The following is a 25,236-nucleotide window of genomic DNA, read 5'->3' as shown; positions in this document are numbered from 1 at the left end:
TGGAAACCACCAGTCTACTTTCTGTTTCTATAGGTTTGCATATTCTTCAGATGTTACTTTTTTTTTTTACAGTCTTATCTTTTTATACATCTGCTTCCCATCCCGGCTGAACACCTCCAACCCCATCCAGCTCTTTTCCTTGGAGACAACCAGTATTTGTTTATCCTTCCAGAGAGCTTGTGCGCGCAAAACTACAAACACACGCTCATTTATGCTCTTCCTTTACCACCTGTGGCAGCACCCTGTTCACATGTTCTGCATCAGTACATCTTGGAGATACTGAAATATTTTAATATGTGAATATTTCTGCGGATTCTTCCATATTAGAACAGGAAGAGCTTGTACTTGGACTCTGTGATTGTCACATCCCAGTGTGTTGAGTGAATGTACTGTAATGTGTTTAACAAGTCTTTTACCAATGGACACAGTTAGGTTGTTTCCACGAAATTCCATTCCATCCGTAAAAAATGGAACCATGTACAAAAGCATTCCCTTGACCTTTCCCTTCTCCCCTGGGCTTTCCCTCCTCACCTAGTCCCCAGTGTCGGGCCGGAAGTCAGCTGACTGTCTTTGAGGAAGGCAGTCCCAGGGGCCTGAAGATGGTGGAAATGTGTGAGCTGTCTTTTCCATCCCTTACCTGGCATCCCTGTACTGTACCTGCTTCGGGCAGGGTGACCATGGCCTTTTCCCCAGAGGAAATTCCCGCCAGCCAGGGTGTTTGCATACCTGTGGGGCTGGCCCCAGAAGCAAGGCAGCCTTACCCCCAGCCCCCCATCGCAGCCCCGGAAGCCTCCCCTCCACAGGGCTCCTTGATTCCAAAGCAGGTGAGGCTCCTCCCGGGACGTGTTCAAATGCGGGCCAGTGGAGCCCTCCAGAGCCCTGGGGGCTCCAGGATGAGTCAGCGGAATAAAATATTCATCTCGCTCCTCAGGGTCTCACTCGCGCGTGTGCACACACACACACAATTTGATGACTCGGTTTCTGCATCATTTTTCTCCTCCAGAAAAACAAGAACAAGAAAAAGGGCAAAGATGAGAAGTGTGGCTCAGAGGTGACCACCCCGGAGAACAGCTCCTCCCCGGGAATGATGGACATGCACGGTGAGCTCCCCGCAGCCAGCCAGCCAGCCGGGCCCCTCTCCTGCCCGCAGCACTTGGTTGTGTTTTTGTTTTACCAGCAGGTTTGTTCACATTCCAGTCGAGGGGTAGGAGGGCTGGGCAGGACCGGGAGGCTTCTGTGCCAAGGAGGAGGCTCAGCAGAGGAGAAGAAGCTGCTTTTCCCAGAGCAGCAAAGCCAAGAGTCATAAAATGAGCCAGAGACATTAAATAAGACCTCCTTCTCACCCAGTGACACAAATGTCACAGGACGTGTTCTGTTAGCCCCATGTGCCCAGGAAGTTTTTTGGGGGAATCTTATCTTTTTCCCTCCTGGGCCTGATGTATCATATGAATGATTCTTATTTCCTATTTCACTTGGGCTACTGGGAAGCTCTAACTGGATTTCTGACTTCATGTGAATCAGTCTGGGACCCTAGGACCTTCCCTTCTACATCGACTGCCTAACTTCCTTTGCTGTGTTGTTTCAAAAGTTGTAACCAGTGTCCCACTGATCAGATCCAGGCTGTTGACATGCTTTAGCCAGTCTGCAGTTTTGATGCTACTGGTGGGTTTTTTTTTTACCTTTTTATCTGAGAGGAAAGGCACAAATCGTAAGTGTGTGGCTCCATGAGATGTTCACAAACTGCACACACCTTTGTCACCAGCCCAAATCAGGACAGAATGTTCCCGGCAATCCCCGTGTTGTCCCCTCCCGGTCATTCCCCAATCCACCATGGAAAACCACTACCTGACTTCTAACCTCAGAGAGTTGAACCAGAAGTTTCTAAAAAATTGAGTTTCTGATATTTATAAATCAGAAAATTTGCATTTCTCCCATCCTTTGAGAAATCAGATCTGCCAGCCCTTGGGCGTGTTCTTCCTCGAGGCCGCAGCCCACTGCAACAGGAGCAGCTGCCCCTGCGGGGAGAGCGTGGCCTCTCCAGGCCCATCAGGCTCACCTCCTGTTCTGTCCCCAGCCTGGCCCTGCCGGTCTAGGAGCTCCCAGCACTTGCCTTTCTCTGTCTTGATCCCAGCTTCAGTGTCTTTGTACTTCTGACCACCCAAGCCTTTTTGCGCAACAAGGTGATGTTAGATAAATAAACAAGTAAGTCAAGAGGGAATATTGGTTGGATCTAGTTTGTAACCCTCCAGATCCGGGCTGTCTTACTCTGGGGGAAGGGAGGCCAGCAAACTTCCCCATTTGCCCAAACTGACTAGTCTGGAAAACAGTCCCAAGCTCCAAGGGCAAGGAGTCTTGCTTGTTGCTGAATTGGCTTCAGAGAAGCACAGGGGGGGTGTTCGCTGACAGTTAACGTGTCAAGAAAGTGTCTTACACACACACACACACACACCCCAACAACTGGCCGTATAATTTTAGTCGGGATGCATTTCATTTTCAGAAATAGGTGTTTGAGTTGGGACGCACCCTGTCCCTCTGTCGCTGGTTAGCATCCCCACTCTCTGGGGACCGAGGAGGCCCCTGGCCTGGCTCAGTTTCAGTTAATTCATAGAATTACAGGTGAGAACCTTTTCGAGCAGAGGGCAGGATCCCACCTGGATTCTAATGTGACTCTCCTAGGATCTACCCATCATGGCGTGGTCCTGGGCTAGGTATTGAACACGTAGCCTTGGGGTGGTAATGCCTACTTCACAAGGTCGTTATGAATATTGAATAAGGTAATCCCTTAAAGGCCTTGGCATATCAGTAGCTAACATCTAAGAAGCTGTCACAGTGTGCCAAGCATCTTGCTCAGCCCATTTTGGGCATTACCTCACTTAATCCTGGTGATGAGCCACCTTTGTACAGATGGTGAAGCTAAGGCTCGAGGAGGCAAAGTAACTTGTGCAGAGTTAGGAAGTTCATAAATGCCAGTGCTGAAAAATCTAGAATACTGAGCAACCCAGGTCCCCGACTCAGGAACCATGCTCACCTTCCATTTTAGTACATGTGCAGCCAAGAAAGACCAAGTCCACCTGCAGGGAGTGAAAGCTCAGGGAAAGCTATGGGCCTGGTTAGAGTTATCTGGAAGGCTACAGGCGGGACGATGGCCACAGGAGGACATGAAGGGACAGGGCATCTGTTTCCAGGATCCACCTGAGGTCAGCCCAAGCATCAGGGTCACGCCATTACCAGGTTACCAGGCAAGGCTCAGGGCAGCTGACTTGTTAAACGTTAGCGCTTACTGTCCTTAATTAGCACGACCTAACGCTGGGACCCAGAGGTTGAGCCTCCGCCTTCTGTGCTTCCAACACACACGGCCATGTATCTTGGCATAAGAAGGAGGCTGAGATTTTCTCGAAAGGTAAATCGAGGGCGTTTATATCTTTTTTTTTTTTAAGTCCCAGAATTCACGAGAGGATGCTTTTGTGTATTGAGCGCCCCAGAGTACACTTAAAATAAGATGCAATTTACCAAGTCAGGGCTGCAGGGCTGCCTGGCGCTTCCTCACCAGGTTGAGGTAGAGGAAAGACTCGGGGTTTGGGGCTGGGCAGACCAGCCCGACCCAGGGGCTCTGCTGCTGGGACTCAGTTTCCCCATCTGGGAGGTTGTTGAGATTAAACGAGGTGACTGTAAATGCCCTGGCCTGGTGCCCGGCATGTAGTAGGTGCCCTGGATGTGTCGATGTGCTTCTCGTTTTCTCTCCTCTCCTTCCTTCCCTGTCTGTTTCTTTCTTTCTCTCTCTCTCATTTTTACAAAAATGGCCTTGGTTCCAGGTGCACAGCATGGCCCAGGAAAGCAGGGTAACACCACATGGGTATCTGTAGTTTAAAATGACTCTTTGCTCGCTTCTCGGCCTTTCGGCTAAGGTCAAGTGTAGTATCTGTTCTTATCAGTTTAATATCTGATACGTCCTCTATCCAAGGACAATATATTGAATGGATTTTTGGAGCAGGCGGTTGGAATAGGAGCTTGCTATGTGTGGATGTGTGTCCCCTCCACACATCGACCTGGTATTGCAGTACCCCCAGGAATGGTGCACCCCCTTGGGGAATAACTCAGTATCAAAAAGCAAACTGTGGGGCCTTCCCTGGCAGTCCGGTGGCTAGGACTCAGCACTTTCACTGCTGAAGGCCCGGGTTTGATCCCTGGTCAGAGAACTAAGATCCCACAAGCCTCACGGTGTGGCCAAAAAAATAATAAAATAAAATGACTCTTTGTGCCCAAGAAAGGGTGTCCAGGGCAAGGGGGGGATGTGCCCCAGTATCCCCAGCTTGGCCCCCCAGCTCAACCCCTAATGCCCTTGCCCAGCTAACTTTCTTCCCCTTTTCCTTTTTATTATGAAAAAATGTCATAATAGAGAATAGTAGAGAGAATAGTATGATGAAACCCATATGCCTACCCACCTAGGTTTTCATAACATTATGCTACATTTGCCTCATCTGTTTTTTTGAATGTGTTAAGTTTTTTAATTGAACTACGATTTACAAGTAAAAAAATGCACAGCTCTCGAGTGTAAAATTCAGGGAATTCTGACAATTGTATGCAACCCATGCTAGAAGATTTTAAAGTACATTTCCCCACATCATGATACTTAAGTCTGTACCTAAACACTTCAGCACGCATCACTGATAAATGACATTTCTATCTACCCACTGTACCATTATCACTCCTAAAAAAATTAATTCCTTACTTTTAAACTCCAGACTGTATTCAGATTCCCCATTTGTCCCAAAATGTCTCTCAGAGCTGGCACATTCAAAACAGGGTACAGATAAATTCCATACGTCATGCCTAGTTGTTAGGTCTCTTAAATTTCTTTAATCTGTAATACGACCGTAATCTTCTCTGCTTCTCCTTTTATTTCTTTTTCTTTAGTTGCGTTGACTTGTTGGAAAGCCTGGGCCGGTTGTCCTGTAGAATATCCACTTTCTGTTGTGAACTTGTTGCCCTTTCTCTGCCTTTTATTTTGTATCAAATGGAATTGGTCCACAGCTGGATCAGATCCGATGAAACGGTTTGACGATGCTGCCTGTGGGACCACTTTGGCCTTTGCAGTGCTTCAGAGCCAGGCCCACAAGATGTCTGGTTTCTTCACCCAGAACGAGACCTCACGTGACCCCCAAAGATTTTGTTTTATTTATTTATTTTTGGCCACACTGCGTGGCATGTAGGATCTTAGTTCCCTGACCAGGGATCAAACCCGAACCTGTGTTGCCTGCAGTGGGAGCTCGCATTCTTAACCACTGGACTGCCAGGGAAGTCCCCCTTTTTTTTTTTTTTTTTGGCCCAAAGATTTTCAACGTGCCGGGCCACCGTCTGCGGTCGGCTGCCGCCGCTAACACAGGAGTCCCCTCAGTGAGTCGGGGAGGGGGAGCTCAGATGAGCTTCCACCCCGCGCAGGACGTGTGGGGCGGCCCTGGGTGGGCAGCTCAGCGGCCTCAGGAGGAAGAGGTGTCTCCTCCCCCCGGGAGAGCGTCCTGTAGGGCTGCGGGCAGCAAGGCCGGGGGGACTGAGCCCCCCCCCGCCCCCCCCCCCCGACTTGAGTCAGCAGCCGCGGCATTTCACGCTGTGGTTCTGTTCCCCCCCACCCCTCCCCCCCCAGATGATAACAGCAACCAGAGCTCCATTGCAGACGCCTCCCCCATCAAACAGGAGAACAGCAGCAACTCCAGCCCCGCCCCCGAGCCCACCTCGGGCGCGCCCGGTGACGGCACCGACGCCAAGGCGGATGAGGCCCAGGCCGACGGGAAGGAGCTCCCTGGGGCCGAAGGTATGTGCCCTCAGGGGCTGGGCTCAGAGGGGGCCTCTCTCCCGCCAGCCTTCAGCCAGGCAGTTGGAAGGGTCTTTAAGGAGGTCCTGCCAAGTGCCGGCCCCCAGAAGGTGACGGTAGAAGAAAGGTAATGCCTGGAGCTCATATTCTTGAGGGGCAATTAAAAAGAATCATACAATGTAATATTTGGAAAATAAGTGCTTTGGAGAACTATAAAGTAAGAAAGGGGAGTGGGTTAGGGTTGCATTTTAAATAGGATGGTCAGGGAAGGCCTCACTGAGAAGTTGACATGAGAGCAAACGAGGCTCAGGTTAGGGGAGGGAGCAAGCCAGGTGGGAGAAGAACATTGGGGGCGGTGCAAAGGCCCTGTGGCAGGAGCGTGCTCAGCGTGGCTGGAGAAGAAGGCATGAGGGTCTCAACAAGCGAGATGAGGTCAGAGAGGAGGCGGGACCTCGAGTTTCGGGGCTCATAGGCCACTTCACAGACCCGGGTCTTTATGCTGAGTGAGACAGGAGCCCTTGGGAGTTTGAATGCCGTGATATGAAGGATCACCTTGGTTGCTGTGATTGAGATCAGACGATGGGGAGGCCAGGGTGGAGGCAGGGAGACCAGCGAGGGGGCTACTGTAGTTGTCCAGATGAGAGAGGATGGTGGCTGATGAGGTGGTAAGAAGGGGTCTGATTGTGGAGGACGTGTGTATACGTGTATATGTGTATTTATAGGTTGGTTTATTTTGAGGCTTCTGGCTTCTCTTTATTTATTTGTTTAATCTTGAGTCTTCTATTTATTTATTTATTTTAATGTTTATTTATTTGGCTGCACTGGGTCTTGGTTGCGGCGCGCAAACTCTTATTCGTGTCACGTGGGATCTAGTTCCTCAACCAGGGATCGAACCCGGGCCCCGTACGTTGGGAGCGCAGAGTCTTAGCCACTGGACCACCAGGGAAGTCCCTCTGGATTCTCTTTAAATGAAAAATTTTCCAGTATACAGAAAAATTGAACGAATAGTATAATACTCTCCTGTATACCCACCAGCCAAACTCGTCAGTTGTTAATGTTTAATGTTTTGGGGTTTTTGGTTTTTGTTGGAGGGGGGTTGTGGTTTGGTTTGGTTTTTTGTGTTTTTTTGTGTATTTTTGCTTTGCTTAAAAGTATTTTTTTCTGAGGCCATTTGACATTGAGTTGTAGACCTTATGACGTTTTGTCTCTAAACACTTCAGCATGCATCTTTTAAAAATAAGGACATTCTCTTACGTAGTCACGATGACCATTATTGCACCTAAGAAATTGAACAGTAGTCCCTGATTGTCTAATATCGAGGTGTGTTTCGGGGGCAGAGGTGAGAGTGTGTTCGATGGGCGGTGCGGGGGCTGTGAGAGAGGGGACTGGAGAGTGACTCTCGGCACCTGGAGGGACGGCCTTGCCCCCACCTGTGATGGGAGAGGTGGAAGGGCTGGGCCAGTGGGGTGTGGAGTGTGGAGGGGCAGGGCCAGGGCCATCTTGAGTGCCTGCAGATGCCCGAGTGCAGAGTTGGGGGTTCCAGGGAGAGGTCCGGGCTGATATGCTCTTACCTGGTGGGGCAAGGCAGCTGGCCTGGAGTCCGGGCTTCCGGATGCTTGGGGAGGGCGTGCATCTCCTTGGGAGAAGGCCGTCCTGTGTTGCGGAGTTCATTCACATCCCCTTCCGTTCTGTTCCACACATTTCACCCACGTCAGCCCCATGCAAAACTCCATGCCAGTCCTGGGTGACAGTCAGCTGAGTCCCACTCCTGACTCCCAAGAACTCATGGGCAAGACAAGCACTGAAGCTGAGAATTACAGTCTACAGAGGTCGCAGACAGACGAGATCGAGCATGTGGTGTGCGGGTGTGACCGTGGAGCCCAGTGGTGTTTTTATTTTTAATTGGAACTCGATGCCGAAATTTTTTTTTTTATTGGAGTAAAATTGCTTTACAATGTTGTGTTAGTTTCTGCTGTACAGTGAAGTGAGTCAGCTATATGTATACCTATATCCCCTCCTTGGACCTCCTTCCCCCCCATCTAGGTCATCACAGAGCACTGAGCTGAGCTCCCTGTGCTTTACAGCAGGTTGTCGATGCCGAGATCGAAAAGTTGAGCGATTTCGCTTAAAATAAGATCGATTTCCAGCCTCTCTTGAAAAGTGGGAAGATCTGGCAATACTGGACCTGCATTTCCATTGAGCAGCAACCAGCTAGAGCAGAGATGTGGCTGCCTCTCCAGAGAGGGCCAAGAGGACCTACATTCACCAGTTACCACACTCCCCACCACGCCCTATTGTCTCCCTGACGCTGAGGCCAAAGGCAGTTGCCATGTATTACACCGTGAGATCACTGTTGTTTTCTGTTTTTGTTTGTTTGTTTTTTTGGCTATGTGGCTTGTGGGATCTTAGTTCCCCGGCCAGGGATTGAACCCGGGCAATTGGCAGAGAAAGCGCAGAGTCCTAACCACTGGACTGCCAGGGAATTCCCTGTTTTTCTCATTGTTGATTTAAAAGGAAAGTTAATATGTTTCTTGAACCTTTTTCTCTAGTAAGAGTGGAAAAGTAAAAGGCTGAGAGGTTGGGGGAATGCACATTTCTTTGAGGAAGAAGAGAATATTCCTTTAGATTTTCTTTACAAAGCTTATTTGTGTCGGAATTAAATATTTGTCTTATTCATGGCACTGCCTGGCCCCTAAGGGGGCTTTTGAGCTCACAGTGAGATGCAGTAAGGAAAGGGAGCCTGGAAGGCTTCCCAGAGGAGGTGCTGTCTGACTTAGTCTTAAAGGATGAGCAGAGATAGGAGGGAACTGAGCAACCCAGGCAGAAGGGACTGCAGGGCAGTGCCTGGGGACCTGCGGGGGAAGATGCCCATGTGCCAGGAGCACCTCTGTGAAGGGGGTGCAGGTAACCCTACACAGGGGAAACAACCATGAATTAGGATGCAGACTGAAGTGCGCCCCCAGCTCTCCAGGGTCGTCCCCCTCCTCAGGGCGGACCACTGCTGAGTCTGTTTTGTAGCCTTCCAGAGATAGTCTGCCCCTAGAAGCATCTGTATAAGATGATAACCTTTCTCTTTAGAACGCTTTCACTTAGCCATCACCATGGAGATAATTCCACGTTAGGACACACGGATTTGTCTTATTTTCTTTACCAGCCTATCATTGAATGACGTGAATGTGCCATGATTTATTTAAATAGTCCCCGCGTTGGTGGTCATTTGGGTTGTTTCTGTCTTTTTCCTACACCGACAGTGCTAGAGGGAGTCTTGTGTGCACTCCTCTTTGCTTCTTTGCTCAGGTGTGAGTGGGTGTGCAGGACGCGGCCCTGGAAGGGGGCTGTGGAGACGAAGGGCATGCCCTCTGTAGGCCCTGCGGGGTCTTCCTCCAGCGAGCCGGTGGGCGGAACGGCAGAGCAGGGCCTTTCAGCCTGGGCACTGTGGGCATGTGAGGCCGGATGAGTCTTTGCTGTGGGGAGTCCTGTGCGTGGCGGGGTATTAAGAAGCACCCCTGTCGCTAGATGCCAGTAGCATGCCCCACCCCCAGTCGTGACACCAAAAATGTTTCTAGATGGGGCCAAATGTCCCCTGGGGGAGCAGGGGACAGAATCGTCCCCAGTTGAGAACTCTGTCCCAGGGACTTTGGCGCCGCCTTCTCCCGTGTACAGCACGTGGGCATCCCCTCTCGTTCCCATGGGGCCCCCCCGCCCAGGCCTGGCGGGGGGAGGTGCTGGGACGGGGCCATGGACACAGGACAGCTCGTCACATCTGAGCCGACCCTTGCTGGCCGAGTGGCCTCAGGCCAGCGGCATCACCTCCTGCGTGCCTTCCTGCTTCCTTGTTCATAAGATGAGACCAATAAAAGTTGCCTCTCCTCAGGAGGCTGGAAAGGAGGCGGGGCTCGCGGGGGTGGGGCAGCGGGAGGGCGGAGCGATCCTGGGGGAGCTGGGGGCGGGGCCTGCGGGGCCAGGTGTGGACCACTCCTGGCTTCTTGCTTGCTGGGTTTGTTTGCTTGTTTGTTTTTGCATTGGGAGTCTTAACCACTGGACCGCCAGGAAGCCCCAGTGGCTTCTTACTTTCTGGCCATAGCCTCGTTTCTCCCATGTTTGGGGTGTGCGGCTGCTTTGCCCTAAAGGGTCCAGTAGAGCTCGGCAGCGGGACTACGTCTGGGGTCGGTGCTTCCATAACCTCTCCCTACCATCCACAGCCCCACGCCCCATCACAGGTCCAGGTGGGAGCCACACCGGGGTCCCTCCTGGCCGGGCCAGGCCTCTGGGCCGGCACAGTTGCCCAGCTTTGACCAAGCGGGACCGCGCTGGCGGCCAGGCCTGCCTGCCCACAGCCCGGGGCTGCCGAGCTCCTGCGGGAAGGACAAGAGGCGGACCCTCGGGCCTTCCCAGGTTGGGGCCTACTGCCTGCGGGACAGGGCGGGTTGGTCGCCAGCTGTTGACCTTGCTTTGAACTTGTTTACTGCTGAGTGAGTTCAGGGAATGACATAATGTCCAAACTCCCTGGACTAAATTTAGGCCCTTGGAAAATAATTTCCCCTGAGCTGGTTCCAGTGCTGTTGGGTTAAGAGAATCAGGCCGCTGCAGCGAGGCCTGGAACGCTCCGCCAGCTCTAAGGCCAGTTCCCACTGCGCTCTTGGGCCGGTCAAGGGATTAGTGTGCCTTTCTGGGTGACCGGCCACCTTCATGATTTCTAAGCCTGCAACGGGGCCCTTACCTTCCTCTCCACTCTGCAAAGCCCACCGGGTAGGGCAGAAAAGGATCTGTAGTCACAGAGAAGGAGGACGATAACAACTGCAAAGGTTTGTTAAAGCAAACATATATTATGAACTAGAATATAAGGTTAACATGGATATTTTCTTTTTTTTAAATTGAGATGAAATTCCCGTAGCATAAAAGGAAGCATTTTAAAGTGAGCAGTTCAGTACCATTTAGCACATTTTAGTGCTGTGCAGTCATCACCTCTGTCTGGTTCCAAACTGTGCTCGTCACTCTAAAAGGAAACCCTGTATCTTTTGGCTGTCACTCCCCATTCCCCCCAGTCCCTAGCAACCACCAACCTGGTTTCCGTCTCTGTGGACAGAGACAGAAACATTATCTGGACATTTCATATATATAAAGGGAGTCATGGAATATGTGACTTTTGGCGGACTTCTTTCATTCAGCATCATGTTTTCAAGGTTCATCCACATTGTAGCCTGTGTCAGTGCTTCATTCCTTTTTATGGCTGAATAATATTCCATTGTGTGGATGGACCACATTTTGTTTATCCGTTCATCCGTTAATTGACATTTGGGCCGTTTCTACCTTTTGGCCGTCGTGAATAGTGTCGCTGTGAGTATTTGTGTACAGGTGTCAGTTTGAGGACCTGTTTTCAGTTCTTGTGGGTCTATCCTACAAGTGGAATTGCTGAGTCGTACAGGCATTCTATTTTTAAATTTTTGAGGAACTGCTGTTACATGGATTTTAAAGGTAAAACTAAAAATATCAAAGATATGTCAGGTTTTTGGGGAGTTTATTTCTCTGCCCTAGATAATCCCTCATTTACTCCCACCTGGGATTATTTTGCTGCTTGGATACTTCTGTCTTTCCATTTAATCCTCACAGCGGCTCAACGGGGCGGCTACTGCCAACCTTGACTTTACGGAGGGTGAGGGATCTGAGACCCAGAAACAAGTGGCAGAGGCAGTATTAGAACCCAGGCCGGTTTCTAGACCCTGTGTCCCCCTCCCCAGACACCAGCTTGTAGGTGTAGCCCAGGAGCCTCAGTGAGGTGGACCCCTGACCCTCCCTGTGGTGGCAGGAGAACCCAGCTCAGACCCTGGCGGGGTGTCGGGTTTCCTGGCACTGCCCTGAGCGGATCAGGACTGCTGGTTTAGGGGAAGTGAGAGCGTGTGTTAACCGAAGCTCCCCTGGGCTCCCCTGGGATGGACGGGCTGAGGGTCAGCCTCCTTGGGAGGAGGGCTGCAGCTCCTTCCCGCCCTGTCCCCAGCCCTGTGTGCCCTGCTGTCCTCAAGCCCTGAAGTGCTGCCTGCTTTCCCCCATTTCCCCATATTGCTTGCCTGCTTTAGAACTTAAGCCTGGAATTTTTTTTCCCCTTTGTTATGCCTCTGCCTCAGAAACCCCAGAAAGTAAGGTGTTCTTGAGTATTTTAGTGCACTTTTTACACATTAGGGTGACATATGTTGTTGGTGTCTTGAATGCAAGCAGAGCTGAGCCCTGGGCGTGATGTGGCTGCTCCCTCCCTGCGCTCTGTGCCCAAAATAAGCTTCAGGTATGATGGGCCGTTCCCCCTTCTTCCAAAGCCGCATCACCTCACACAACCCGCTAAGGCCTGCACCTTCCTTCTGCTGAAGGAACATGGTGGGGGGGAGCAGGGAGACCAATGCATGAGAAACAGCTCAAATGACTGGCAAAACGGGACTCATTAAATAAGTGATTGCTTGATGGAATGCTGTGTGGCCATCTTGGAGGCTCTTGTATTTACAGAGTTTTTGAGGACATGTATTTTGGAGAAAGTCTTCCAAAATACTATGAGATCCCTAGTTGGGGAGAGTGTAGAACTGTATGCATGTAGGGAGAAAACATCTGGAAAGATGGATCCTCTAAATCCTCTAAAATGTTAGTGGCGTGGTAGCTGTGGATGGCAAGATAGTTGGTGATTTAATTTTTTTCTGTATTTTCTGTTTCTTGCAATGACAATCAGAAAAATATCCATATTATTAAGAGAAATGTTTACAAAGGGGCAAGTTACTTCTGTGGATTCCCCAGCTGGAGAAGGCAGGCTCCCTAAAGGAAGAGGGAGGAGTCAGCAGCCATGATGGTTGGAGCGTGCTGTGTCCACCAGAGGGCGCCAGGTGCACGCAGCACAAAGCATCCTGTAGCATCCTTTAGGTGGCCTCTCAGGGCACTTGGTAGGTAATAGGTGTGCAAGGGGAAGGGTCAGAGGCCGCAGGGCTAGAGTGGGGCCTGGCTGCTTAAAATGAGATCCCTAAGAATAAGCAAGACACTTCCCAAGCCCCCCAGCCTCCTTGCCGTCCTGACAGACCGCCTGGCCACAAAACTACCCAATTCCAGGTATTTTTAGTAGTTGGTCCATCTGGCTCCGCATCTCCCGTGTCTGAAAACAGCTTCTGTCGTCTTGCTTTTTCCCTCAGATGCTTCTGACGAGCAGAATTCACAGTCTTCAATGGAAAACTCGATGAACAGTTCAGAGCAAGTAGAACGGCAGCCATCTGGAGATGTGGGTCTGGCCGCAGAGACATCCACAGTCTCTCAGGTACCTCGGTCGAGGTCTCAGAGGGGCAGCCAGATCGGCCAGGAGCCCGCTGGGGTGTCGGGGGTACGTCAAAAGGTGTTTTGCTGTTCTGTTTCGTTGTTTGCTCTTTGGACAATTGGAACTGTCTGGTATTCATTGAGCAGGATGTGTGAGCATCCTTCTGTGTCTGAGCTGGTCACTGGGGCCCATGGAGAAGGAGGAGACACACGGGTCTGGCCCTTGGGGTGGGTTCTTTATCCCAGCCCCAGCCTCACCACTTTGTTTATTCGGGTCCACAAAAGCACTGCCCAGTCTCAGTGACCCAAAGTCAACTTCCCTTAGAGCTGGGAAGATAAGACTTCAAAATCCTAAATGCCCAATGAATCATCCTTTGGAATTTCGCGGCTGACAACAGTCCCCCTGCTCGGACCCCTTTCTGGGTCATCACCGTTTGCCACAATCTGGTCTGAATCAGACAGTGCAGACTCAGGTGGCTTTGTGGACAGGAGGAAATGTCCCGGGTTCGAATCCCAGATCCTTCACTTGGCACACATGAGCCTCAGTATCTCCAGCTGCTAAAATGGGATCACGGAACTGTCTTGGGGCCAGGGTGCGGGCGAGAGGAGAGAATGTGGCTAACACACTTAACACAGAGCTGCGCGCACGAGATGCACCAGTGTTGCCTCGGCCTCCATGGTGATTTTTTACCATCAGCCCTCTGTGCTTATCTAAGAGGTCTGAGGACTCAGGTATCAAAACTTCAACTAATAAAACTGTTTCCACTTTGCTGAGTATTTTCATACCTGGGGAGAAATTGACAAGTAGCAGAAAGAAGTCTATACATCTGTCTGTCTGTACTCTGGGGAGCCTTCAACCAGGGCTTCCGCAAAGGAAAGCGCCTCTCAGATTTTCACATCTCCATACCCTTGGATCTGCAGCCCCTTTTCAGCCTATAGAATACCCTTCCAAAGGCCCAAAGACCCAGAGGTGGTGTTGATGAAAGATGTCTTTGCAGTGGCAGAAGCAATCGGCCACAACCTAAGTGTATTGGAAGGATTAAATAAATCTGGGGTCATGGATAAAACAGCCTGCTATGCAGCTGTTAAAAAGAGTGTGTTGACCCAGGTACAGATAGAGAACAAAGAAATATTCTCACAATGTGAAATGAAAAACACAAGGCAGAGCCTCGAGCATAGCATGAGCCCATTTGATTAAAACTACGATACAAGTCAAAGCCTCATGTAGATAGAGCTGGTAAAACCAAGAAGCAGCTGGGGTCTCCTGGCCTCTTGAACTCAGTGGAGGAAAGATAGCTTGAAACCTTGATCCACACCCTGGGGGCATGTAATGCTTTCCACTGACATCTGAAAAGTCCAGGGGTCTTCCATTCTAACGTGCCTCCCCCACTCCCATTTCCGGGGACCCAGACCTGAAATGGGATCTCTTCTGCCGTTTTCATGCTCACATAGACATGCCACCTGTCTCCAGAGCTGCGAGGTTTGTGAGCAAGGCGAAGGGTGCGCTGCACTAAAGCAAACAGCTTGGCATTGGTGTTCAGCCATTCCTGTTTAAAAAAGAAAAAAGCCTCCCCGTCCCCTTTCTCAGCCCCTCCCTCCTGCCCTCTCCCTTACGCAGGACAGTTGTCCTGTCTCCAGAGTCCACTCCCAAACTCACATACTGTCCCCCACCGCGCCCCCCATGCAAGTGCTCTGCAGACACTTCACCTGAACGGGATCCACCTTCCCCGGAAGGCACGAGCTTTTAGCACTTTCATAAGGAAAAGGGAGGGGTGCCTCCCTGCCGTACCTGCTCTCAGGGTTTTCCTCAAGAAACTCATACACATCCTACATCAAGGCCCAGGGCTCTCTGTTTCACATTTAGTGGGTACCCACTGTGTGTCGGGCAGTAAGCTGGGTACGAGGTAGCCCGGGTGAGCCAGCAGACATGGTCCCCCAGCCCTCGCGGGGCTCACGATGGGGTCGGCGGGTGTGGAGGGGGGGCGAGACACAGCCGGGAGACAGCAGACACAGGTGGGCCACGGTTCATGCCGCAGGAGGACGGGAGCGGGGCGGTGAGGAGATGCTTAAGAGGGGCAGAGTGCCCTCCTGGACGGCGTAAGCGGGGGGCAGTGGAGGGCTGAGAAGTTAGGGAGGCGAGGGCAGGCTTTCTAGGCAGAGGGGACCAAGGGTGCACAGGCCCGGAGACAGGAGCCGTCCTGAGGAGCGGAAGGGGAGGCTGGACGAGGAGGGCGGGACGGAGGGGAGAGCGGGAGGCCGCCTCTGCCTGGCGAGGAGCTGGGCTTCTGTTCTGAGGCCAGTGGGACAGCAGTCTATGTAGGATCGCTACTTTGAGAAGCTCTCTTGGGCTCTGCTCAAGGCCGGGTAGGGCGGCCGTGGAGCGGCTGCTGCACCAGCCAGATGAGGGTTGGAGGCTCAGGTGTGGACAGGGTGGCAGGCAGAGGGCAGAGGGGGTGGGCCGAGGGTCTCTGGAGTTGGAGTTGGGTGTGCGGGCATGGAGAGGAGGGAGGGCTCCAGGGTCCACTGTATCCCAGGCAGACAGTGGTACTGTCGCCAGCTGTGGGAGCACCGGTTAGGATGGGCGAAGTCAGGAGCTGGATTCGGGTGGTGGGTCAGGTTGGAGCTGCCTGGGATGGTGGCGTGAGAAGGTCGAGGGAGAGGCAGACGAGTGAGCGTTGAACTTTTTTTTTTTTTTTTTTTTGCGGTACACGGGCCTCTCACTGTTGTGGCCTCTCCCGTTGCGGAGCACAGGCTCCTGACGCGCAGGCTCAGTGGCCATGGCTCACGAGCCCAGCCGCTCCGTGGCCTGTGGGATCCTCCTGGACCGGGGCATGAACCCACGTCCCCTGCATCGGCAGGCGGACTCTCAACCACTGCGCCACCAGGGAAGCCCTGAACTTTCTTTTTTTTGAGTCCCGGGACTTCTTGGGAATTTGGTGGCAACTATGGACCCTTCCGCCAGAATAACAGACTTGTGTACATTCCACAGTGCTGAGTGTCTGCCCCGGGCCGGGCACCTGTGCTGAGCCCTGGATGAGCAGTTGTTAACTGAGCCCTGGATGAGCAGTTGTTAACACGGCCAGGTTGGTCTAGCCTTCGAGCTTGCAGAGGTAAACCTGAAACTGTGGATATAATTACCCTGCAGCTAATGAGAGATTGGAAGACATGAGTGACATGGGCTTGGTGGACACAGGAGCAGCTTGGGTGTGAGGCTCCCCGTGGGTCCACGAACCTTTTTAAGTCCACGAAAGGGTCACAGGGTCAGAACCGCGGACACCCGCCCTTGGGTCCTTCCTGGGCTGATCTGCAACCTCCCGGCTGACCTGAGTCGCTTTCCTGGGGCCTCAACCTGTGTTTCTCTTTTCTTCTTCTTCCCCCAAGGATCTGGAAGGAGTGCCACCCTCCAAAAAGATGAAACTGGAGGCGTCGCAACAAAACTCCGAGGAGATGTAGATACCGGGTTCAGTCCTCTGATCCACTTCTCACGGGAGATGCATCAGCAGGCCTAATCCTAGAACAACCTCGCCCAAGCGGATCCCTGTTGGGTGCGAAGGGAACTACTAACTTTTCAAGTTTACCAAGTGCAAATCCAAGAAAACCTAGAATGGCGTAACTTCTCAGACACTGAAGAACTTCTTGCTGTGAAGCAAAACACTCGAATCTTGAAGTGACTGTCCTGGGGAAGGCAGGGTCGACAGCTCAGGAGCGTCTGCACACTGTCTCTGAAGCCAAGATTACATTTGTGTTGCTGCTGTATTTTTTTTTTTTTTTCCACTTCTCTATTTAAGGATGTAAGCTATCCGAGGGTGGTACCGATCAGGAATTCCGCTTTTTCATCGGGGCTTTTCACTGTTCAACTGATTCCTTCCACTTTCTTTTTTTGTGCCTTGTGCCCTTGAGGTGACCTCTGGCATGTTTTCCTGGTTGTTTTGCATCTCCCCTTGCAAGTGCCCTCTTGGTTCAGTTCAGGCAGCCATTGCCCCGGTCCTCACATCTCTCTCCTCCCTGCCCCAGGACTTCAGCTGGAGCGGACCAGGCAGGGACAAGGAGAGCCCGAGGCTGCAGAAGAGCAGGACCTCCCCGGCAGCCTGACTTCCCAGTCCAGGGGGCTGAGGGACACACCCTGAGCCCCAGTTGGGGACAGCACCGGCCTCCAGGGTCCGAGGAGTCTCCGATGTCTGGGCACCATCCCCAAGGGCTTCCACAGAGCCCTTCGATTGTCCTGGCACTTCCCCCTCTGCCGCCACCACACCGCGTCCTCCCGCACCTCCGAGGACGGACTGGCTTCTGCCGCTGACTGCAGGGTTGTCTCCTTAAGACGATAAAGGGGCGGAGGAGGCTGGGAGCAGAAGGGAGGAATAGCTGGTGCTGAACTTTCTCTCATAGGACGTTGCTTGGATTTCAAATCCACAGTTACCTGCTGCCCTCTGCTCGCCGCCCTCCCCCCCAGCTCCACCCGTCCCCACCTGCAGAGGAGGCGAGGTTGCAGTCGGCCAAAATCCAAAATCCGCTTGCTTCTACATACGGTTCCGACTCCCAGAGCCAATAGTTGGATCGTGTTTCATTCCCGGATGCGCCGACGCTCCCAGACGCTGCCACGGGGGAGCGGGCCTTGAGGGTTGGACCTCGAAGGCCAGAAACGAGGCACCGAGGACCTGGAGAGCTTTGCACTCCTCCAGAAAGGGGCAACCGGGTCCCTCCCCTGCCTCCATCCCCTGCCTGCACTGGGACAGCTTCATCTCACTAAAATGGAGATGCCCCCCCGCCCTTGGACAAACTGCCTAATTGTTTGGTTCTGAGGCCTGGTTTGCTCTTAATTCCTACACGGACTCCTCAGACCTTAACCCTTTTCCTGAGCTTTCTTTACTGCACTGGAGTTCCAACTCCCTTTGAGTTGTATGGCGGGGAGGGAGGGTTCAGGGGGTTTGTTGGTGGTTTTATTCTTTTTTTCTGTTTGTTTGTTTGTTTGTTTTTGTTTTGGCTAATTGGTGCATATTCAGGTACCACCTTGTTCCCATGTGGATCTCTCTCCTGACCACCATGGGGAGTGTCTGCCAGGTTCCATTTTCTAAGAGTGTCTGAGGGTGAGGCTCTTATTTGTTTTTTAAGGGAGCCAATCTATTTCCTGCACTTCAAGAAGAATCAAAATGTTCCTGAATTTCAAATACCTCATGCAAAAATGTCTCCTGAAACAAGGGAAGAAAAAAAAAAAAACGAACTTTGAAAATCTTAATGTTGAAGTTAGCGATGCCGAAAGGTTTCTGTCTTAAAAAAAAAAATCCTTATCAATTTCGCCCCTCAGGCAGGCAGTTCTGCGGAGAACTGTGTCCTGCGTTACCTCTCAGCGTATCTCAAGGCGGCTTTACCTCCAGACCCTATAGAGTTAGAGTTAACTTTTTCCTTTGCAGCAAAACTCCATTTGGATGAAAGATGAATTTGGATATTTATTTCCTCTTCTTTTTTGGGAAACGAAACGAGAGGTTACAAGCAAGACAGCTGAAGGAGAATCACACACGTATCCGTGGAAACAGCAGGGTCCTCTCGACAGGCAAGGGGAGTGGACACGGTTAAGGATGAACGAAGAGGACACCCAGGATACGAGGCTGCCATTAGTTTTTCTCTGAAGTGCCTGAAGGTAGGAATGGGCCGGGGGTCGGGACCGACGGGGCCCCTCCACGGCCATGCCAGGCAGAGCGCCAGTGGCCCTGCACTCCATCCACGCCGGCCGGGAAGGCCTTCCATGCGGGATGATGAGACTGCAAAAATCCAGACGTGCTTCCTTCCCCGACGCGGCTTGCTCCTCAGCCGCCGTTCCCCACCCCTCGCCCCCAGTCCCACCACAGAATCTAAGACCTTTCAGCCGGCGAGCCAGAGGCGGGGGTCCTAAGCGAATGCCTTCCGCGGACACCAGGCCCCGCGGCCTAAAGGGCTCCCGGGGCAAACTTACTCCCCGAAAAACTTGAAGTTGGGGATGCTGCAGCTACACATTCCACAGAGCGCTGGCACTTACCCCCATAACCCGAAGGCGGTAGACCGACTCAAAGGGTGGTGACCTCCCATTACCAACGATGTCATGGTTTGGAATGTTCATTATCAGCCAAGGACCTGCTTAGAGGTATAAAGACCTTTTTTCACTGTTACCTAATTTTTTTTTTCTTAAGATTTTTTTTTTTTTGGTGTGTTGTACAGCAGTATAATTTTTCACTTATTTATTCCATCAGTAGATATGGTTTGTACAATGTACAATGGTTCCATTTCAGAAAATAAAAACTCAAATCATGAACACGATGCGATTTTTGTAGCATCATGATACAGAGTAAAATCCAGTGGATGGTGAGAAGGTCCCCCACCGGCTGGCGTCTCCTGCACGGCCACGTGGCCCTGACTTTGTACACAACTTGCACACAGGCACTGTGGCCTCCGCCTCCCGTGGTCGGTCGTGATAGCTGCCATGATTAAGCACCAGCTGGATGCTGTGGGCGGGTGTTGTTTGCCATCTTATGCAGACAGCCTCTTGCCGAGTCAGAGCCCCGGTGTAAATTACAGCCACGCTTGGCCCCCCAGCCTGGATCCTGGCCCAGGACACAAGTTTGCTGCGTCCCTGACTTTGGGAGGCTCTGGCCCATGGCAGGGACTCTGAGGTGTCAGTTCACAAGCAGCTTTGTCTTGACTTGTCTTAACTCGTGGTCAGGCTGGAGGCAGAGCTGCCCCAGGGCCCTTCTCCCACACCCCACCGCCCACCCCCAGCAACTCAGGCCCTTTCTCCCACTCAGCTCAGACTCCCTCCCCCAGTGGACTTTTTCCTTTCTTCTCTGTGCAGTCTCTCCTCTTCTAACTCTCGCACCTGAAACCAGGCCCTGGGGGTGGGACGATTGTTCTAGTGGAGGCCTGTGCTAAGTCACCCATGTTGACCGTTGACCGACCTGCAGGCAAATGTTCTCTCCTTTTTGTTTTGTCTGACTCTCTTCCCCACCCCATTCCTTTTTAACAAGTTCCAGTGTTTTTACCGGGATTGGTTGCTCAGCAAAATAAACTGATACAGAAAGTTCAGCCTGACAACACACAAATTATAGGGGCCTTGTTTGCTTAACAACAAAAAAAAGTACCTTAGCGGGCACACTTTCACTCTCTCCGGTGCTCCTGTGCTCTGTTCCCTGGGTCTCAGTCTCTGGATGAAGGTCCCTTCCTTCCAGACTTGTCTCTCTGGATCTCCCCCCTTCTCTCTGCCACTCTTGTCTCTACCCCCCTGGGTCTCTGTCTCAGGCATTCTGCTTTACCTTCTCTGTCTCAGCTCCCTGTCTGTCTCTGTGGAGGTGTCTGACTTCTCATCTCCCTCAAGGAGCAGTTGTGCCCAATGGCGGGAAATTTAGGCTTTACAGGCCTTCGTTGAGCGCCATCTGTGTACTGGGCCCTGGGCAGCAGTGACTCAAACTTGACCCTTTCTCTCTAGGCAGTTAAGCTGGCGCATTAGGATGCCCAGCACAGTTTGGAATTGGGGGGGAGGTGCATTTTGATGGCAGGGATCAGGGAGGCTCCTAGGATGGTGAGGAAATCCAGGCATGGAGCTAAGAAGCTCATTTTTCCTTGTGGACGCTAAGGAGTGGTTGGAGGTTTCTGAGCCAGGGCTATCTATGCTGGACTGGGGGCAGTGTTGCTAGTGAATGGCATGGATTGGAAAAAGCCAGGCTGGAGGTGGGGGCAGGGCAGCTATGGAACTGGACAGTAGGTCAAGCAGGAGGTCAGGAGTTGGCAAGAGGGCCCGTGTGCCCGCAGGTGATGTGAAGGCAGTCAGCACTGCAGCCAGGTAGGGTGGGGACAGGTTGGGGAGGAGGCAGGCAGAGAAAGCTCTAGTCCAGGTCCAAGACTGGACCAAGATAAGTGTCATAGAAGTCCATGGTTGGGCTGAGGAGGGATTGTAATCCCTAAAGACCAAGTCTACCCCCCCACCTGTCTGGTGAGGAATGCATATTTTCCTCCAGAGGCTCATAGTAGACACTGGTTGTCTTTGCCAGTTGCATTCCCTTCTTCCAGTAGGGGTCTCCCTCACCCACTCTCAGTCCCAAGTCTGGCCAAGTGACCCAGGCCCCTCCCCCTGGCAACAGCAATTGGGTCAAGGATGATCACATGACCTAAAGTGGCCCAATGAGAGTCAGCCCTGGGATTTTTGTGGGAACTGTTGGGAAAGAGTTCTGCTAGAGTGTTGGCTGGAGTTGTTAAATGGAGCCGCTGGGGCCACCTTCGCTCCAAGGTGGGGAGAAGCCTGCCTGAGTATGAAGCCAACACAGGAGAGTGTTGAAAGATGGTGAGTGTGAGCCTCCTGAGAGCAGCATTTGAGCACTGGGACCCAGCCAGCCCTGAAGCCAGCCCTCCTCCTGAACTTTTCTATTTTGTGAGCCAATAAATGCCCATGATAGTTTAGGTCAGTTTTCACTGGGCCTTTCCCCACCTGAGCCCCCACCCCTCCACCCAAGGGCTTGGAGAGTCTCCTGGACAAATCCAGAAAGAGGGATGGTTGCTAAGATGGTAGCTCTGACTCCTGACTGGGTGTCATTTTCTTGGAGGGAGTGTCTCTTTCCTCCAAACTTTGCCCTTTCAATGCTCCCATATGAGAAGAACTCGGAAGTTTCACAGCTGATGACAAACAAGGAAATAAGCAGAGACTAACATGGACTTGTTTTGGACTTCCGAAGCAGCCCCTTCTAGAATCCTCAGAACTCCAGCACTTCAGAGCTGTGTGACCTCAGGTAAGTATCTTAACCTGTCTGGGCCCCAGCTTCCTTATCTGTAAAATGGAAAGAATAATTGTGCCTACTCAGGTTGCTGTGAGGATTAATACATGTAAATTAATAAGTACATGTAAAGTGCTCGGGACGAGCCCTGGCACATAGTAAATCTCGGTGTTAGCTGCTGTTGTTATTACCATTGTAGTTATTATCCTCAGGCACATCTAGACTCCAGAAACCCAGCTGCTAGAAAATGAAGCACAGGGACAGGCATAATCGCCCACTCCCAGCTGCTTTGGGCTTGCGCTCTGAGTTACACTTTGCTCCCTGAAGACTCACCTCTCCCCCAAATGATTGACACTGGAGTTATCCACCAAGCTCGCCCCATGTGATCCAGAGCCTGAGTGATGCCTTGTGGGATGACTAGAAGCCCACCAGGAAACAGGCAGAAGGGAAGACATTCCTGGTCGAGGGAAGGGCTTGAGCAAAGGGCTGGAGATTTGACAACACATCCCCGCTGCAGGCACTGGCTGCTCTATAAGACACGCCCAAGCAGGGAGCTTCAGGCCTGGGTCTCAGAGGAACAGCTCACTGGGGACTCATTTTTGCAGCCTCTCTCCTTTACCATTGCTCTCCCTCCACAGGCTCTGGGGGGGAAAGGCCTCTGGGAGGCAAGGACCAGAATGTGGTGCCAGGCCTGTGGATCCTGTCTCCCTCTGGGGTACCCCTGGGTACACTGGTGCCCGTGGATGCACTGGATGACTTGGAGTCAGTGGCTTGATCCCTTTAGACTTGGCCAGAGATAACAATCTGCTTTGCATCAAAGAATCTCAAGAGACTCTTAAATCCTGCTTTTCTCCCTCGGGGCTCTCTCAGTCATGAGCTCATTTGACCTCCTTGTCACCCTGGATAGTAGTTTAGAGCAGGGATCAGCCTCCCCATTATACAGATAAGAAAACTGAGGCCAGGGAAGTGACTGAACAAAGGTCCTGCAGGGACTCAGTGAAGAAGGCTTTGGAACCCAGCCTGTCTTCCACTAGACCAGGGGTCAGCAGATCCGGCCTGCCAGCTGTTTTTGTAAATAAAGTTTTATTGGCACACAGCCATGCTCATTCACTTACATATTGTCCCCGACTGCTTTCACGATACAACAAGCAGAATTGAGTAGTTGCTACAGAGACTGGCTTGCAGAGTCGAAACTATTTACCACCTGGCCCTTTGCAGAAAAAGTCTGCCAACCCCTGCACTTGACCAGTTTCCTGTTGAAACACTGTGTGGCTGAAAGAATATGATAATGATATTAATGATAACAATAATAATTACCTACTATGTGCCAGGCACCATGCAAGACTTTCCTGAATTTTTTATTGATATGAAAGGGCATAGCTCAATGAATTTTCACTGAGTACACCTGCAAAACCAGCACCTGGATCAAGAAACAATATTACTAACCCCCTGGATGGCCCCTCCTACCGCTTCTAGTCACTACCCCTTGAAGGGTAATCACTACCCCGACGTCTCTCTTCACAGATGTTTTCTAAACTTTAACATTTTCTGAACTTTCTATTCATGGAATCGTACAGAATGTACTTTTTTTTTTTTTTTTTTTTTTTTTGCGGTACGCGGGCCTCTCACCCCTGCGGCCTCTCCCATTGCAGAGCACAGCACAGGCTCCGGACGCGCAGGCTCAGCGGCCATGGGTCACGGGTTCAGCCGCTCCGCGGCGTGTGGGATCCTCCGGGACTGGGGCACGAAGCCGCATCGGCAGGCGGACTCTCAACCACTGCGCCACCAGGGAAGCCCCAGAATGTGCTCTTTTGTGTCTGGCTTCTTTCACTCAACAAGGTGTTTGTGAGATTCATCCATATTGTTGCATGTCATTGGAGTCATGACACTCCTGCTGATGGGCATTTGGCCTGTTTCCAGTCTCCATGGAGTATTATGAATATGCAAGATATTGGACCTCATTTCACCCCGGCTTCAACATGAGAGGGGGACCAATTAGCCTCATGGTGCAGATGTGAAGACTGACGTTAGAGACCATGGTGCCCGTGAGGTGACACAGCAGGTAGGAAAAGCCCTCGGCGCAGGAGTCCCTGCCGTCCTGGCTCTCTGCCTTCCTCGTTAGATTCTGGCTTGGAATCCCGCTGTGACTACAAACTGTTAGATCCCATTTATAAGAAATTTCTAGAAAAAGCAAAACTATGGAAACAGAAGGTAGAGGCTGAGTTGTTTGGGGCTGGGAGCAAAAGACTGACCACAAAGAGGCAGGAGGGAATGATTTGGGGCAACTGAATTGTGAGAATAATTACACAACTGTATCAACTTACTAAAGCTCGTTGAATTGTACACTTAAAATTGGTGACGTTTATGGGATGTAAATTACACCTCAATAAAGCTCAAAAAAGAAAAAATCCCAAACCCACAGGCATCTATTTCCTCACCCCCCCACTCACCCCCGTGCCTGAATTTTCCCTAGAGGTGTGAGGATGGCTGTGCAAACTGTCCAGAGCTGTTGAGCCGTGGAACTCTTGTCACTCCCCACCAGTCTGACCTCTCACTGCAAAGGCACGGGGGTCTCCCTCGCTGAGGTTTCATCTGAAGCAGTGGGGATCCTGTTTGGCTTTGCTATATCCGACCTGTGCCCGGCGGGGGTCAGAGAGCCACGCGCAGCGGATGCACCGGCCCCAAACTGTTTCTCCAAGTAGTCCCCAGAGATGGCCGCTGCCTTTCAGTTTCTGCACTTGTTTATTTTCAAAGGGACGTTGCCAGACCGCTAGGCCCCCCCTGCCCTTTCATGGTTTGTTTTATGCAAGAGATTTCAGGAAGAAAGAGAGGAGGTAAAGTGACCTGAGACCAATTATTCTGCCGGCAGAGAACGGCAGCAGGCCCCAGCTGATAGGTTTGAAGGTTGTGTGGGGTCAGAATGCTCCCTTGTTGCCCCCAGAACAGGAATCCTGATAGTGTTAATAATCATTGCAAGGAATTCCCTGGTGGTCCAGTGGTTAGGGCTCCACACTTCCACTGCAGGGGCACGGGTTCCATCCTTGGTCGGGTAACTAAGATCCCACATGCTGCACAGCCATAAAAAGAAAAAGAAAAAAAGAAAGAAAGAAAAGAAAAGAAAAAAGAAATCACTGCAAATATTCAACAATGGACACTGGAATAGTTGGACATGCATGTGCAAAAGGAATGACTCTCAGCCCATTCCTTACATCTTATTGCAAAATTCACTCCAAACGGCTCATAGACCAAAATGTCACTCTAAAAATTCTAGAGGAAAACACATGAGAGGATCTTTGTGACCTTGGGTTAGGCAAAGCTTTTTTAGACATGATATCAAAGGACTAACTATAAAAGAAAGAATTGATAAATAGGATTTCATCAAAATATAAAACTTATGTTCTGCTAAAGACACTGTTAAGA

At 51.5% G+C, this 25,236-nt stretch overlaps 1 protein-coding gene and 1 pseudogene across 2 annotated transcripts in view; both read left to right on the top strand.

Annotated features, from left to right (window-relative positions):
• BCL7A (BAF chromatin remodeling complex subunit BCL7A) overlaps positions 1 to 18,514 on the top strand; it is a 28,369-nt gene extending 9,855 nt beyond the window's left edge. Inside the window, exons 3-6 of one of the 2 annotated variants that reach the window (XM_022597969.3) lie at positions 1,004 to 1,100; positions 5,642 to 5,809; positions 12,970 to 13,091; positions 16,469 to 18,514. In XM_022597969.3, the coding sequence (XP_022453677.1) occupies positions 1,004 to 1,100; positions 5,642 to 5,809; positions 12,970 to 13,091; positions 16,469 to 16,540 (459 nt within the window). In that variant the 3' untranslated portion in view covers positions 16,541 to 18,514. Of the gene's footprint in view, positions 1 to 1,003; positions 1,101 to 5,641; positions 5,810 to 12,969; positions 13,155 to 16,468 lie in introns of both variants that reach the window. The other variant, XM_022597968.3, reaches the window with a different exon arrangement.
• Positions 3,881 to 4,083, top strand: LOC115804116 (U2 spliceosomal RNA; annotated as a pseudogene).
• Positions 18,515 to 25,236: the final 6,722 nt, after the last annotated feature.

The sequence above is a fragment of the Delphinapterus leucas genome, chromosome 14 (assembly GCF_059928025.1).
Source record: "Delphinapterus leucas isolate spDelLeu-1000000601 "Yukka" chromosome 14, BTC_Dleu_Yukka2, whole genome shotgun sequence".
In the NCBI taxonomy this organism is placed as follows: Eukaryota; Metazoa; Chordata; class Mammalia; order Artiodactyla; family Monodontidae; genus Delphinapterus; species Delphinapterus leucas.
Note: the sequence above shows the minus strand (reverse complement) of the source record. Positions and strands in the feature narration are given on the sequence as shown.